This window comes from Myotis davidii, unplaced genomic scaffold, assembly GCF_000327345.1.
Source record: "Myotis davidii unplaced genomic scaffold, ASM32734v1 scaffold575, whole genome shotgun sequence".
Classification (NCBI taxonomy): Eukaryota; Metazoa; Chordata; class Mammalia; order Chiroptera; family Vespertilionidae; genus Myotis; species Myotis davidii.
In genome coordinates, this window is record NW_006290306.1 from 6,184,849 (window position 1) to 6,198,316 (window position 13,468).

General features: G+C 33.8%; 1 protein-coding gene across 2 annotated transcripts in view; it reads right to left on the reverse strand.

Annotated features, from left to right (window-relative positions):
* The window catches only part of CUL3 (cullin 3), an 84,010-nt gene that overhangs the window by 21,812 nt on the left and 48,730 nt on the right, over positions 1-13,468 (reverse strand). Inside the window, exons 4-8 of one of the 2 annotated variants that reach the window (XM_006763402.2) lie at positions 9,164-9,324; positions 7,415-7,529; positions 5,613-5,841; positions 1,692-1,837; positions 795-971 (exon numbers count right to left, since the gene is read on the reverse strand). In XM_006763402.2, the coding sequence (XP_006763465.1) occupies positions 795-971; positions 1,692-1,837; positions 5,613-5,841; positions 7,415-7,529; positions 9,164-9,324 (828 nt within the window). The remainder of the gene's footprint in view (positions 1-794; positions 972-1,691; positions 1,838-5,612; positions 5,842-7,414; positions 7,530-9,163; positions 9,325-13,468) is intronic. The other variant, XM_015563668.1, reaches the window with a different exon arrangement.

Genomic DNA, 13,468 nt, shown 5'->3' on the forward strand with positions numbered 1-13,468 from the left:
TAAGATCAGTCAAAATCTAAATTGTGCAAACAGAAGGATAATAATTTGCTATAATTTAAAGCAGTGGTCGCTAACCTTTCGGACCTCTTGAACCCCCAGTGGTCCGTGGACCACCAGTTGGTGACCGCTGATTTAAAGAGTAATAAGGCCCCATCACCCTTATCTTTTAAATAGGGAAAGGTGATACTGTGGCAGGTTGTATTAAGCTTATATTAAAAATTATGAAAGAATAAACAAATGTCTTTTATTCTGTGTCTTAATCTTTTGTTTGTGCCTGCTAGAGGAGCCTGTAAAACCTGTGAGGTCATTCGTTACTTTTCCCTTTTGTCTCACAAATTCCAAAGTAGAGTAAAAAAGAGCAATTTATATGTAATCAAAATACTCTTAATTTAATTTTCTATGCTAATAGTGAGCTTCCAAGATCCCAGGTATACAATAAAAACTTGAAACTGAGCTTCAATATATGCTTTCAAACTATTTTCCGTTATTTTAGTCTATGCCTTCAAATTCCTGGCACCCAAGTATTATCTGATACATAACCCCAAGAAATAGATGAGAGCAACAACATCCTATGCTATGGCTGTGTAGAGTTGTTTGTTTTTATAGATTAAGTGAAATGTCAAAGTACCTCTGGCCATTTCGATACCGTAAACAATCCTTTTACATTTAAGCACAGCACATGCTTATTTTTATATTTAAAAATTCCCTAATTTTGTATTTGATTTCCCAAGCTTATATACAATTTTATATCTATAAGTAAAATTTAAATGTATTTTCAAATACACTATACTTACCCCTTTAACTCCCTTTTTCAACTTATCATCAATAAATAATGAGAGGTATTCAGGGGACCTGGAGTTGAGGTTGAGAAAATACTCGAAGTCACCCGCAATAGTTTGTTTAAAGAGTCGGTCATTATTAAATGATTCCTGCAGGAAGCGATCAAACCTACTCTTCAGATCCAATAAGCCCTTCCAAATAAAAAAAGGAAGATACATTATAATAATGTCTCTAGAAACAATATGTACGCAAACATGTACGTTTCTTTTAACTCTGCTGGTAATATAAACATGTGCATTCAGTGTTAAACTTAGAGATTCTATATTATTTTCAAGCCTGTATCTAAGCCTGTATTAAAATGTCAGTGATGAAGGAAGTATTCTATCATTCATTTATGTATTACTGCACTTAAGAAGAACCAAAGAACCTCCTTACTTGTTTCTCCCCATCCTGTCTTTATTAAGTGTGCAAGCCCGAAAAAAATAGCTTTAAAAATGTACCATGAAACCCTTTTATTTATATTAAAACAGGAAAATTTGGAACAAAATTTTTTGTTCTTACTATTGCTTGAAAGCAAAACATTCTGAAACAAAAGTATTTAACACATTTTTTAATACACTAAAATATGAGCACTTAGGCATATAAAAAAGTAGAAAGGAATAACTTTCATTCTTAAGACTATTTAAATAAGGTCTTTACCAGGCAGAATAAATGAAAAGAAGTAGCTGAGTCTGGCTTCCTAATATATACATACTTTGCAAAACTCTAAAATATTTAGGATAATTATATATACTAATTTACCACAGGGACAATTAAGTAAAAAATACATACTACATGTCATAATAACTGACCTTTTTAGTACTTGTCAACAGTAGTTTATCATAAACTTAGAATCTTCTGTATTTACCTACCTGGATATAGTCAACGGGATTCTTTCCTTCGCCTTCCTCAGAAACAAGGGCTTTACCCTGCTCTCTCAAATAGGAACTCATACACTCACACATTGTTTTCAAACCATTTGGCACACGACTAAATAACTTGTACATGCAAGCAAGGTCTGTAATCAGAAAGCAAACACAAATCGGCTACATTTAAGATTAAGAAAAAGTGCGAATCTCTGTTCATGCTGATTTGTAATACTTTAACTTATTTCTCGATTACAATCATTTGTTGACATGAAAAACTAGTACCACTCCCCCAAGCAAAACAGAAAAAAGGAATAAACAGGCCAGTTAATGGTTATTATTGCAATTCATGATACCGATTTAGATGAGACGCTCTGAAAGCATCAATAAAATGTCTCAGCAATTTTAGTTTGCATGGAAGAGAAGATGCCCAAACTGTTTAACAAAGTCACAAAAATGAAAACTACAATTTTTAGTTTCTGTATAACTTATCCTAAGTAACTCTAATCTAGAACCTAGTATTACTATAAACTGTATAAGGATAACTTTCCTTATGGTGTAATTTGTAGTCAATAAAAAAATTTTTAAACCCATTAAAGTCTTATGGATATTTTTAAGTATGTCTAGTTTAAAGGTTCAAACAATAACCATGAAAACAAATATACTAGAATTTATTTCATTTCATATCATGGTAAAGTTTACATGAAATTTACAGCATAAATTCCAATTCTTTAATATTTTCCTCAGAGCAATCTCTAATATTTCCCAGGTGATGTCTTAAAGCCAGTATCTATATTTTAAAAATTGGGTTATCTCAGAATGAAAACTTTAGACTGTGTCCATTTTTTATATCATTTTTCACGGATTAAAATGTAGAGTTGAAATACTGCCTTTCCAAATGTCTAAGTTTTTTGAAATAAGAACTTATAGGGAGACTATCATATTAGAACTTTACAATAATACAAAAAAAGTTTTATGATCAAGAACTTTTGAAAATGGAGTTAAAACAAGCAGTTTCTAGATTAGACACTGAGATTATTTTTTCTGTCAAGTGCCAAATAGTAAATATTTTAGATTGTGAGCCACATATGGTTTCTGTTGCTATTCAATTTTGCCATTGTGCAAGAAAGAAGCCATAGGCAATAAATGGGCATAACTACGTTTCAATAAAACCTTAGTTTTTAAATCTAAAATATATATAATGTTCTGTGTAATGAAACATATTCTTTTAAAAAAATTTTCCCCCACCAAACTGGTGGTGGTTATATCTGGCAAACAGACCATAATAATTTACCTAGGCTAGTCTATATTTACAAGAGAAATTTAGATCCTAAAACTAAAGTTGTATGTATTTTTAAAATACTTACAAGCAAATTTTATAAAAAGGGCTTCAGAAATTTGTTTCAGTGACTTACAAAAACAAATTTTATTTAAAAAAAAGTTTTTATCAATAATATAAATCTAAAGTAACCTACACTGAACAAAGTTTACAGTTTTTCTCATTTAGCATACAACCAAATTTCTCATGTTGAAAATAGGTATTATAAATTCAACAGTATGGATATATACTACAGTAAATTTGGCACATCAGACATTTCTAACACAACGGTTCCCAACTTACCTGTTTTGTTCCTATACTGTCACAGTTTTACTTAATTATATGCTATATAGTTAACTGTATGTAAATTAATACATTTCATTGTCTTTCACTGTATATAAATATATGGTATAGTAGAGGATATAAATGAGAAAATGAAAAACACTTGGCATTCAAAATTAAATATCAAAATGAGATGCCATTTGAACTTAACTTCACAGCACTATCTGCATCTGATAATCAGTCAATCCTTTTCATCCTCCACTTATGGTGGGAAAACTATTTTTCACTTTCTGATTTATGAGACATTTGGCTTCATAATGGTAAAGCCGTGACCCTGACCTATTCTCGACAAAATGATCACGAGCAGAGCCTAGCAAAAATTAAGATATTGCACAATTAGGTTTCTAGTGGGAAGTCAGGAAAACTGAAACCAGATTTTTACAATTTAATTTAGAATCACAGATAGTTGCTTATATATGGTAAGTAGCTATTGTGGTATTTCTTAATTCGTGTACTTAAGCACTTGCCATGTGTCAGGCATAATTAATGCTTTTAACTGAAGTCTCCAGGTTATAGAGATACTATAATTCAGGCATGACTAACAATCTCTCCATCAAACATTTCATAGCCCCTAATCTTCAACCCATTTAATCTCCTCCCTCCCAGGTTCTCAAGGTAGATAAGAAAGAATTCATTCAATGGCTAGACAGCACATTAGAAAATTTTTGGATTCTAATTTTGTTTAAATATGGAAAATGCTTTTCATAAAGTCCAAATCTGCCAGGGACCATTTACATCAGGAGTTATCAAACTGTAGTCCATAGACCAAATACAAATACAGCCCATTGTCTTTTTGTACAGCATATAAAAATAAATCAAATGAAGTTTTACAGAAACAGTCAAGCTTATTATTTTGTAATACTGTCTACGCCTACTTTCTCAATATGCAGTAGAGATGAGTAGTTTACTGTATGGCCCACACACCTAAAATATTTACTGCCTGCTCCTATACAAGAAAGTTTGCTAACCCTACTTAGACCTGAGACATGCAGGAGTAGCTTATTTTAGAAAACATGACAAACATACATAAAATAATTTTTGTTCTGTTGCTTTTAGAAAAATGTTTACCAGAGAGTTTTTTAAAATGCAACTTTTTTGGCTTTAATAAAATCTATAAAGTTATATAAAACTTTTCAGAAACTTGTTACACGTTTACAAATATAACCATTTCAAAACACAAAGCAAGGATTCCATTGAAGGAGGCATGGAACAACCTCTCTTCTCATTATGTTTCTTTTCCATTTTCTTATATCCTCCTTTCTTTAAAATTTTTCACATAAAAATTCTTCTTTTCATTCCCTACCTAGGTCATTACCCCAAATAGCAATATGTATTTCATCTATAGCTCATTACCCCAAACAGGCAATATGTATTTCAGCTATAAGGAGTATGTGGCTAAAACACTGCCAAAACTTCATCTAAGAAACAGGAGAAAAGAAGAGTTAAGTACCAGATTTATTTTTCAATATCATGTCAGTGATTTATTTATAAAGTCAGAGTTTTAAAGCAAATCTTCAAAAATTAAGAGTGAGGACAACATAACTGATTCCTTATTTCTTCTTGGGTACTTGTCACAAAATACTGTTTTCAGGAAAATAAAGGTAAATAGCCCACACAAGGAAATGCTACAGTTGTTACAAAATACTGTTTTCAAAAAAATAAAGGTAAACAGCCAAAATGGGTAAATGCTACAGTTATCTCAAAATTTCTATTTTTACTTCTATGCAATTCTCCCTTCTCCTTTTTTAGTCTATAACTTCAGAGTTCCCCAAAACCAATGAACTAATTTATTTATATACACCAACAGGAAAGACACCTATTTTTGCATTTTTGGAAACTTTATCATAACTAACTCCCATAGGAAAGCCTACAAAAATTTTAAGATTGGAACTTCAGATTTTAAAACAATCACAAAAACTACAGGACAATATTTGGGAATAGAGTCTAAACCCTCTAGTATATAACACCAAAGTACAGGACTAGATGAGGAGCTTGTTGTCCTCCCCAGTATTACATTTATCTTCTGGGTAAAGAAAAACATAAAGTGAGGAGGCTTAAGATGAAAGAGAAAAAAGTCACTTCACTAGAAACATCTAAAATCCTCAGTAATAAATGCAAAGCTTTACCATTAAATCTTACCAAAGTAACAACTAAATTAGTGATATAGACCACTTCTTAAAAACTGACATTCATTATCTTAGAGAAAAATTTAAAAATACTGAGAACTTGGTAGAACTATAAGGATTTCTCCAACTGCTGAGACTTACCTTCTGTCTTTCCATTTTTCAACATATGTACTAGCCCAGAATTCTCCATTTCTACTATAGTTTTCATGTGCTTGGAAATAAGTTCCCTCTCCACCACCTTTACAATTGGCTCTTCAGTTGATTTATCAAGGCAGTGCATCACCCGTTCTATTTCTTCATTAATTCTAGCTTCTACTTTCTTTATATATACTGAAGCACTGTTTTCTGCTAAAAATTTCTGGCTTTCCATCTGCAAATAGGAAGCATGATTCTTTAAAAACACAGAAGCAAAATGTGTTTCTGCTTTTAACTATATTTCTACAGTGTGTATCAAAAATCAAACTAAATATAATAAGCACTATCAACACTTTATATAGTGTATTACACATGATCATACAGTCTGCGTTATATACTTTAAAGCATTATTTACATAAAACTGAATTAATACATTATCCTTGAGTAGTGTTTTTCAAATACTGCCAATGTACTCCAAATAGCGGCAAAAGTAAACACATGCCAGAATAAAGCATCTGACTCAAAGTGAGAGTGGCAAATTCTTCTTTGATCTGCTTTAATTTAAAGTTATGCCTAGAAGGAATCATCATGTTTATCATATAGTTTTGCTGGCATACTGTTTATTACTGAAGTCCTCCTGCCACCCTGATTCTCAGGCTCAAAGGAGTATATATACTGAAGTTGGAGAAATGGAGCTTTTAAATAACTATCAATCTTGCCTAACACCAACCTTATAGAGGTTCCACTAAATTATAAATGTTAACCCAAATGATTTAAACTTATTTGAAAGTAGGATTAAGGAATATATCTAAGAATTACATAATAAAAGACACGCTGATATGAACTATAGATAAATTTAATACCACTTCATACTATCTTAACAAAAAGTATTCTTAGTCCTTGAAAATAATCAAATTTCTAAGAATGTACATTAACACACCAAACAAAAATCTTGGTGAGATCATCTTAATAATCCCTGGCTGTCATCATTACCTTATAAATACTGTCTTCTATCTGTCATAGTACTCAGTTATTATTATCACCATTCTATATAATAAAAGGGTAATATGCAAATTGACCCTAATGGCAGAACCACCAGAATGACCGCTGGACCAGTCACTATGAGGCACACTGATCACCTCTAGGTCCCTTTCCCTGGCCAGCAGGCTCCAATCACCCAATGGCAAACAGGGAGCTGGGGTTAGTGGTGGCAGGGGGCGGGGCCGGGGAGCAGGCAGAATGGCCGACATCTCAGTCCCTCTCCCCCTGGCCATCAGGCTCTGATCGCCTGATGGCAAATAGGGAACCGGGGGTGGGTGGTGTTGGGGAGCAGGGCTGACTTCGGGCAGCTGGGGAAGATGGCCCTGATCGTAGGCCAGGACAAGGGACCATACCTGCGCACGAATTTCATACACTAGGCCTCTATTTTCATTATAAATTAGTAATAGTTTAGCTTTGCTTTCAGCAATTTAGTTGGTTTTGGGTTGTACATAATGCTGCAAATATATATCAATTGTATTTACTGACCTATAGTTTTCCAATCAACAGTCTTGAAGACATATATGCACTATGGAATCATGCACTTTCCTACATTTATTTTACTAGTTACTTATATTATCAAAAGCCTGTATAGTGAAACTTCACTGGTGATACACTGCATAGTAACTTGGGAGTAAACAATTTGAAACATAAGAGCCTCAGGAAAAAAAAGGTCAAAAATGTTCAAATTAGTAAGCACATTTAATAACGTTAAGAACATCTTAAAAGAGCACTTATTTATATATCTTCACTGATACGTAATTTTTTACCTGAAAAAATTCTGCAGACATTTCCAAAAAAGGAGCCTCAAAATCTTCTTCATAGACTGATCGTCCTTCAAGACCTAAAATCATTAACATCTGGCACGCATTTCTTATTGCGCCTCTGTCAAAAGAAGTTATAACCACTTGAAAATCAAATTACATCAAAGACTCATACAAAAAATACAACAGAAATAGCTAAAAAGTTTCAGAATATTTTTTTAAATCAGTGACCAATCTCCCAGAAGCAGCTTCTTTGCAACATGAGGTTTTAAAGTAATTTTCATTGGAAAGCAGTACCTTGACTGCACAGGTAGTTATCTCAAGTTGTTCTCAAGCAATAACTTAAACATTTGAAAGAAGTATGTTTAAGATGTCATGTCTAAATAGTTCTATGTATTTAAAAACACAGAATAAAAAAGGCTATTATATCAGGAAGCAGGGAGGATGAAAGGAGGCTGCACAGCTTGACTTGTAAATTTTTGTACCAAATGACTTTTGGGCAATCCTGACCAGGCACCGACGTGGAAATAAAAAACTTTACAGCCCTAGTCGATTTGACTCAGTGGATACAGTGTGGGCCTGCGGACCAAAGGGTCCCGGGTTCGATTCTGGTCAAGGGCATTTACCTGGGTTGCAGGCTCCTCCCTGGCCCTGGTTAGGGCTCGAGCAGGAGGCAACCAATTGATTTGTTTCTCTCACATCGATGTTTCTCTGTCTTTCCCTCTCCCTTCCACTTTTCCTAAATATCAATGGAAAAATATCCTTGGGTAAGGATTAAAAAACAAAAAGCACACAAAAAAAGAACTTTACAAGTCTTCATATATTAGCTGCTTTGAATAGAGAAGCAGAGAAAGCAGCCTTGCATGTTTCAAGCCACTTGAGCTGGTGTCACTGTAATCATTAGAAGGAATATGAGAATAGTACAGTAATATTTCTTAGCTGGTTTAGACTATGTTCAACATTTTTCTTTAAATATGTTAACAAGAAAGGCTAGCCAAAAGCCCTTAAAGAAAAAGACATAGGGAAAAAAATGTTATCACCCAGCCAGAAAAAGAACAAAATGCAAGAATAAAAAATACATGAAAAAACAAAGGAAAAAATTGCCGTCCACTGCATACTTTGTGGGGACAAGGCAGAAGAACTCTTGTAGAAAGGTCTAAAGGTGAGAGAGTATGAATTACAAAATAACTCCTCAGATATTGGAAACTTTGGTTTGGGAATCCAGGAACACATCAATCTGGGGATCATAAATGACCCAAGCACTGATATCTACAGTCTGGAATTCTATGTGCTGGGTAGGCGAGGTTTCAGCATTGCAGACAAGAAATGTAGTTCAGGTTGCACTGGGGCTTAACACACAGTCAGCAAGGAGGAGGCCATGTACTGGTTACAGCAAAAGTATGACCGGGATCACACTTCCTCACAAATTCCCGTTTCTAGCCAAAATGCCAATAAAATATTTTCAGTGAAATGTAAACAAAATGACAACGAAAATCAAATGGGAAGACTTATGGCTGAACTGCTTTAAAAAAAAGTATACCAAATTAAAGGTTAAAATGGTCTCTTCTAAAAATTAGAAGTGTGTTTTTAAGTTAACATCTATGTAACTTTGCTAACTGTGATAAAAGCTTTTGAGAATTTTCATAATGTGTTAGAAAATCAAACTTTCATTTTAATAAAATTTTGACAATAAATTGGTTCTCAGGGTATAACTGCTAAAAGCCAAAACCTAATGAGTTAAAAGATGATTAATACCGGTCTACAACTTCTCCTTTCCGCTCTCTTGCAATCATATCCAATAATGTTTGTCGTAGATGATCCCTAATACAGCCATATCGTACAACTTGATCTCGAAAAATAATTAATCCCAAATTGTAGACATTCTCCACATTATTTTGTTGTACATATACACGGTCCTGCAGTGAAAATAAAATCATAAAACATGAGTAGATCTCTTGCAGACATAATAATCACTGTAAGCTACAATAGTAAAGGAAATAAAATTCCCAAAGTAGTCAATTTTGCAGGTGAAAAACACTTCAAGCTATCTTAAACAAAACGAAATATTCTACTACCTCCTAAGTTATAGAAAAGATCTTTCAATTTACAATTGTTACTGAAACAAACGGTGCCCATTTACCCTAAAAAAAAAAAAAAAAAGGAGAAAAAAGCTAGCACACACCGGGAGGGGCAAGTAAGCAGAAAGCAGAGGAGAAAGGTAATCAGATCTTTCTTTCTCCCCAAAGCCGTACCATGCTCAAACATGGTTCTTACTTTATTAAATATTCTACTTGAAGATCATATTCTATGAATGAAAACTGTGAGCTGAATGAAATACAGATCCAAATGGTTTAAGTTGATTGCTTATTGGTAAATATTAAAAGGCTCTAAAGCTTATAACAGAGCAGCATTAAATATTACATAATTAAAACACCTCCAGTTACTATCATTTTCAACAGATCACTTACTAGTAATCATCTTATGTTCAAGTTCTTACCAACACTGATTACAGGTATCTCACTACAGAGCAGTGGTCCCCAACCTTTTGGACCTCACGGACCATCAGTGGTCCACGGACCACCAGTTGGCGACTGCCTGCTATAGAGCACAAGTAACCCAGAACTATTGGCTATGAAAGTCTAATTTTGGGCATTCTTTGAAATTCAGTATTACATCAAAATACACAGAAACAACTACTGTTTTTAGTTCACAAAGGAATTAGTAATAGAATTCTCTTCTGTTCTTAAACACGATTTCTCTGGGCTTTAGTGGGTCTGTGAACTTCCTAAAATTATAAAATTATTGTGTTTGTTCATATATAAGTACTTTGGAAACAAAGCTCAGAGCTTTCACCAGATTCTTAAAGGCATCTGTAATCCAAAAACAGTTAAGAACCACTTCATATGGATCTTTTAACGTGTGTGGTGTTATTTTGTTTTGTTTCTTTTCTTTCTTTTTTTTTTTACATTTTAGATAGGTTTTATTTATCAAAGTACTACATTACTTAGATTTAATAAATTTTAGAAGCTGTACAACAAACAGATAAGAATAATTTGTATCCTTTCTTTTAAAAGAAACACTGTCATTACAAGCAACATCAAAGCTACAAGCTGAACATGAACAAAAGTTCTAACATATTAGCAATGCACCTACAATGATATTGATTAACCTTCCAACCAATTTTTACTAAATTCTCCATGAGTACTACTCTCTTCATATATCATTCCTCCAATCTTCTTTTATGTATCTTACATAATGGTACATATCTAATGGATAAAAGGAAAACTGCTCTTTTATTAGCATCTGTGGTGCTCACATTTTTTTTTAAGTCCTGAAATCAACTTCAGTGAGTTTGAAATTTTCATTGATAACTTCTCCGACAAGTTCTCAGGTTTCACACTATCCTCAAGATCTTAAATTCCAAAATTTCCTCTGAACACATCCTTCCTGCTATTTTATAGCTCTCACTGTTTCTTATGCACTGAAACTACTCTTTACACTCATGTCCTTCAAGTCCAACTTCCCTACTGTCATCCAGGTTTGCCTCACGTTTCAGTATAAAACAAGTTGTCCTTAAAAAGTGGCACAAATCTAACCTAATGAAGCAAAAAGTCACACAGGTTCAGGAGACCCAGAGATTCCTAAACAAGAAACCAAACAGGCAAACACCCAGCCACATCATAATTAAAATGCCAAAAATTAAAGATAGAGAGATCATCTTCAAGGTAGCAAGAGAAAAGCAATTTGTTACTACAAAGGAGTTCCCATAAAACTGTCAGCTGATTTTTCATCAGTAACTGCCAGAAAGGGAATGGCATGAAGTATTCAAGGTAATAAAAAGCAAGAATCTGAAACCAAGTTTTCTATATCCAGCAAGGCTATCATTCATAAATAGGTGAAATAAAGAGCTTCCCAGACATAAAAAAGGCAAATGAGTTTATCACCACCAAACCAGTACTGTAAGAAATGCTAAAGAAATTGCTGAAATGAGAATAGAGAAACAGACATAAAGAATAAAAATGACGATAACTAAGTACCTGTCAATAATAACCTTAAATGCAAATGCTCCAATCAAAAGACACAGGGTGGTTGAATGGATACAAAAACATGAACAAATTACATGCTGCCTACAAGAGACCCACCTCAGAACAAAAGACTCACAAAGGAAGAGAGTGAAGGGATGGAAAATTTTTTCCATGCAAATGGAAATGAAAAACAAGCTGGGTTAGCAATATTCATATCTGACAAAACAGACTTCAAGATGAAGGCCATCACAAGAGACAATAAAGATCACTACATAATACTAAAAGGGTCAATCCAACAAGAGGATATAACTCTGGGAAGCATATATGTACCCAACAATGGAGCACTTAAATATATATAACTTCTAGAGAACTTTAAGGGAGAGACTGACTGCGATTTCGTCACAGTACAGTCACTAACTTCACTGGATAGATCTTCCAGACAAAAATTAAGAAGGAAACAATGACTCTAAAGGACACACTGGATCAGATGGATTTAATTGACATTTATAGAACATTTCACCCCAAAGCTGCAGAATATACATTCTTCTCAAGTGCACATGGATCATTCTCAAAGATAGACCACATGTAAGGACATGCAAAAAGATTGAAATAATATCAAGCACCTTCTCGGATCACAATGGAATAAAATTAGAAATCAACTATAGTAAAAACATTCAAAAACATTCAAATGCATGGAAACATGTTATTAAAAACAATGAATGGTTTTCCAATGAGATCAAGAAAGAAATCAAAACCTTTCTGGAAACAAATGAAAATGAATACACAACAACCCAAAATACATGGGACACAGCAAAAGCAGTCCTAAGAGGGAAGTTCATAGCACTATAGGCCTATCTCAAAAAACAAGAAAAATTAGTAATAAACTATTTAACCCTGTAACCCAGAGTAAGTAGAAGAAAGGAAATAATAAAGAAGAAATAAATGATATAGAGGCTAAAAAAACAATACCAAAAAAATCAATGAAACCAAGAGCTGGTTCTTTGAAAAGATAAACAAGATTGATGATCCATTAGCCAGACTCATTAAGAAACAAAGAGAGAGGACCCAAATAAATAAAATCAGAAACGAAACCGGCAAAGTAACAACCAACACCACAGATATACAAAGGATTACAAGAAGATACTATAAACAACTACATGCCAACAAACTGGACAATGTGGATGAAATGGACAAATTCCTAGGAAAATACAATCTTCCAAAACTCAAGCAGGAAGAATCAGAAAACCTGAATAGGCTGGTAAGTACTGATAAAACTGAATCAGTAATAATAATAGTAGTAATAATAAAAAAAGTCTCCCAGCAAACAAATGCCCTGTTCCCGACAGCTTCACAGGAGAGTTTTACCAAACATTCAAAGACGAACTAACACCTATCCTCCTCAAACTATTCCAAAAAATCCAAAAGGAAGGAACACTTCCAGCTCTTTCTACGAAGCCAGCATTATCCTATTTTCAAAACCAGATAAAGACACTACAAAGAAAAGAAAACTACAGGCCAATATCCCTGATGAACACAGATGCTAAAATCTTCAACAAAATATTAGCAAACTTGATCCAGAAATATGTTAAAAAGATCATATGCCATTGACCAAGTGGGATTTATTCCAGGGATGAAAGGTTGGTACAATATTCACAAATCAATAAACGTGGGATTTCTTAAGAATAGTAACTGTGCATGGAGGGACCTGGAAAGTATTATGCTAAGCGAAATAAGCCAGTCAGAGAAAGACAAGTATCACATGATCTCACTCATATGTGGAATCTAGTGAACAAAATAAACTAATGAACAAAATAAATCCTGACATAGAAGCATGGAACAGACTGTGAAATATCAGAGGGAGGTGGATGTGGGGATGGGTGGGAAGAGATCACCCAAAGAATTTGTATGCACACACTGAGTGGCCAGGTTACTATGACCACCTGACATTTGTAGGCAAATTAGCCATAGACTGCATCGTATGGGATATGGAAGCCCAAGGCCTGTTCGAACACCTTTGCTGTCTGCAGTTACCAAG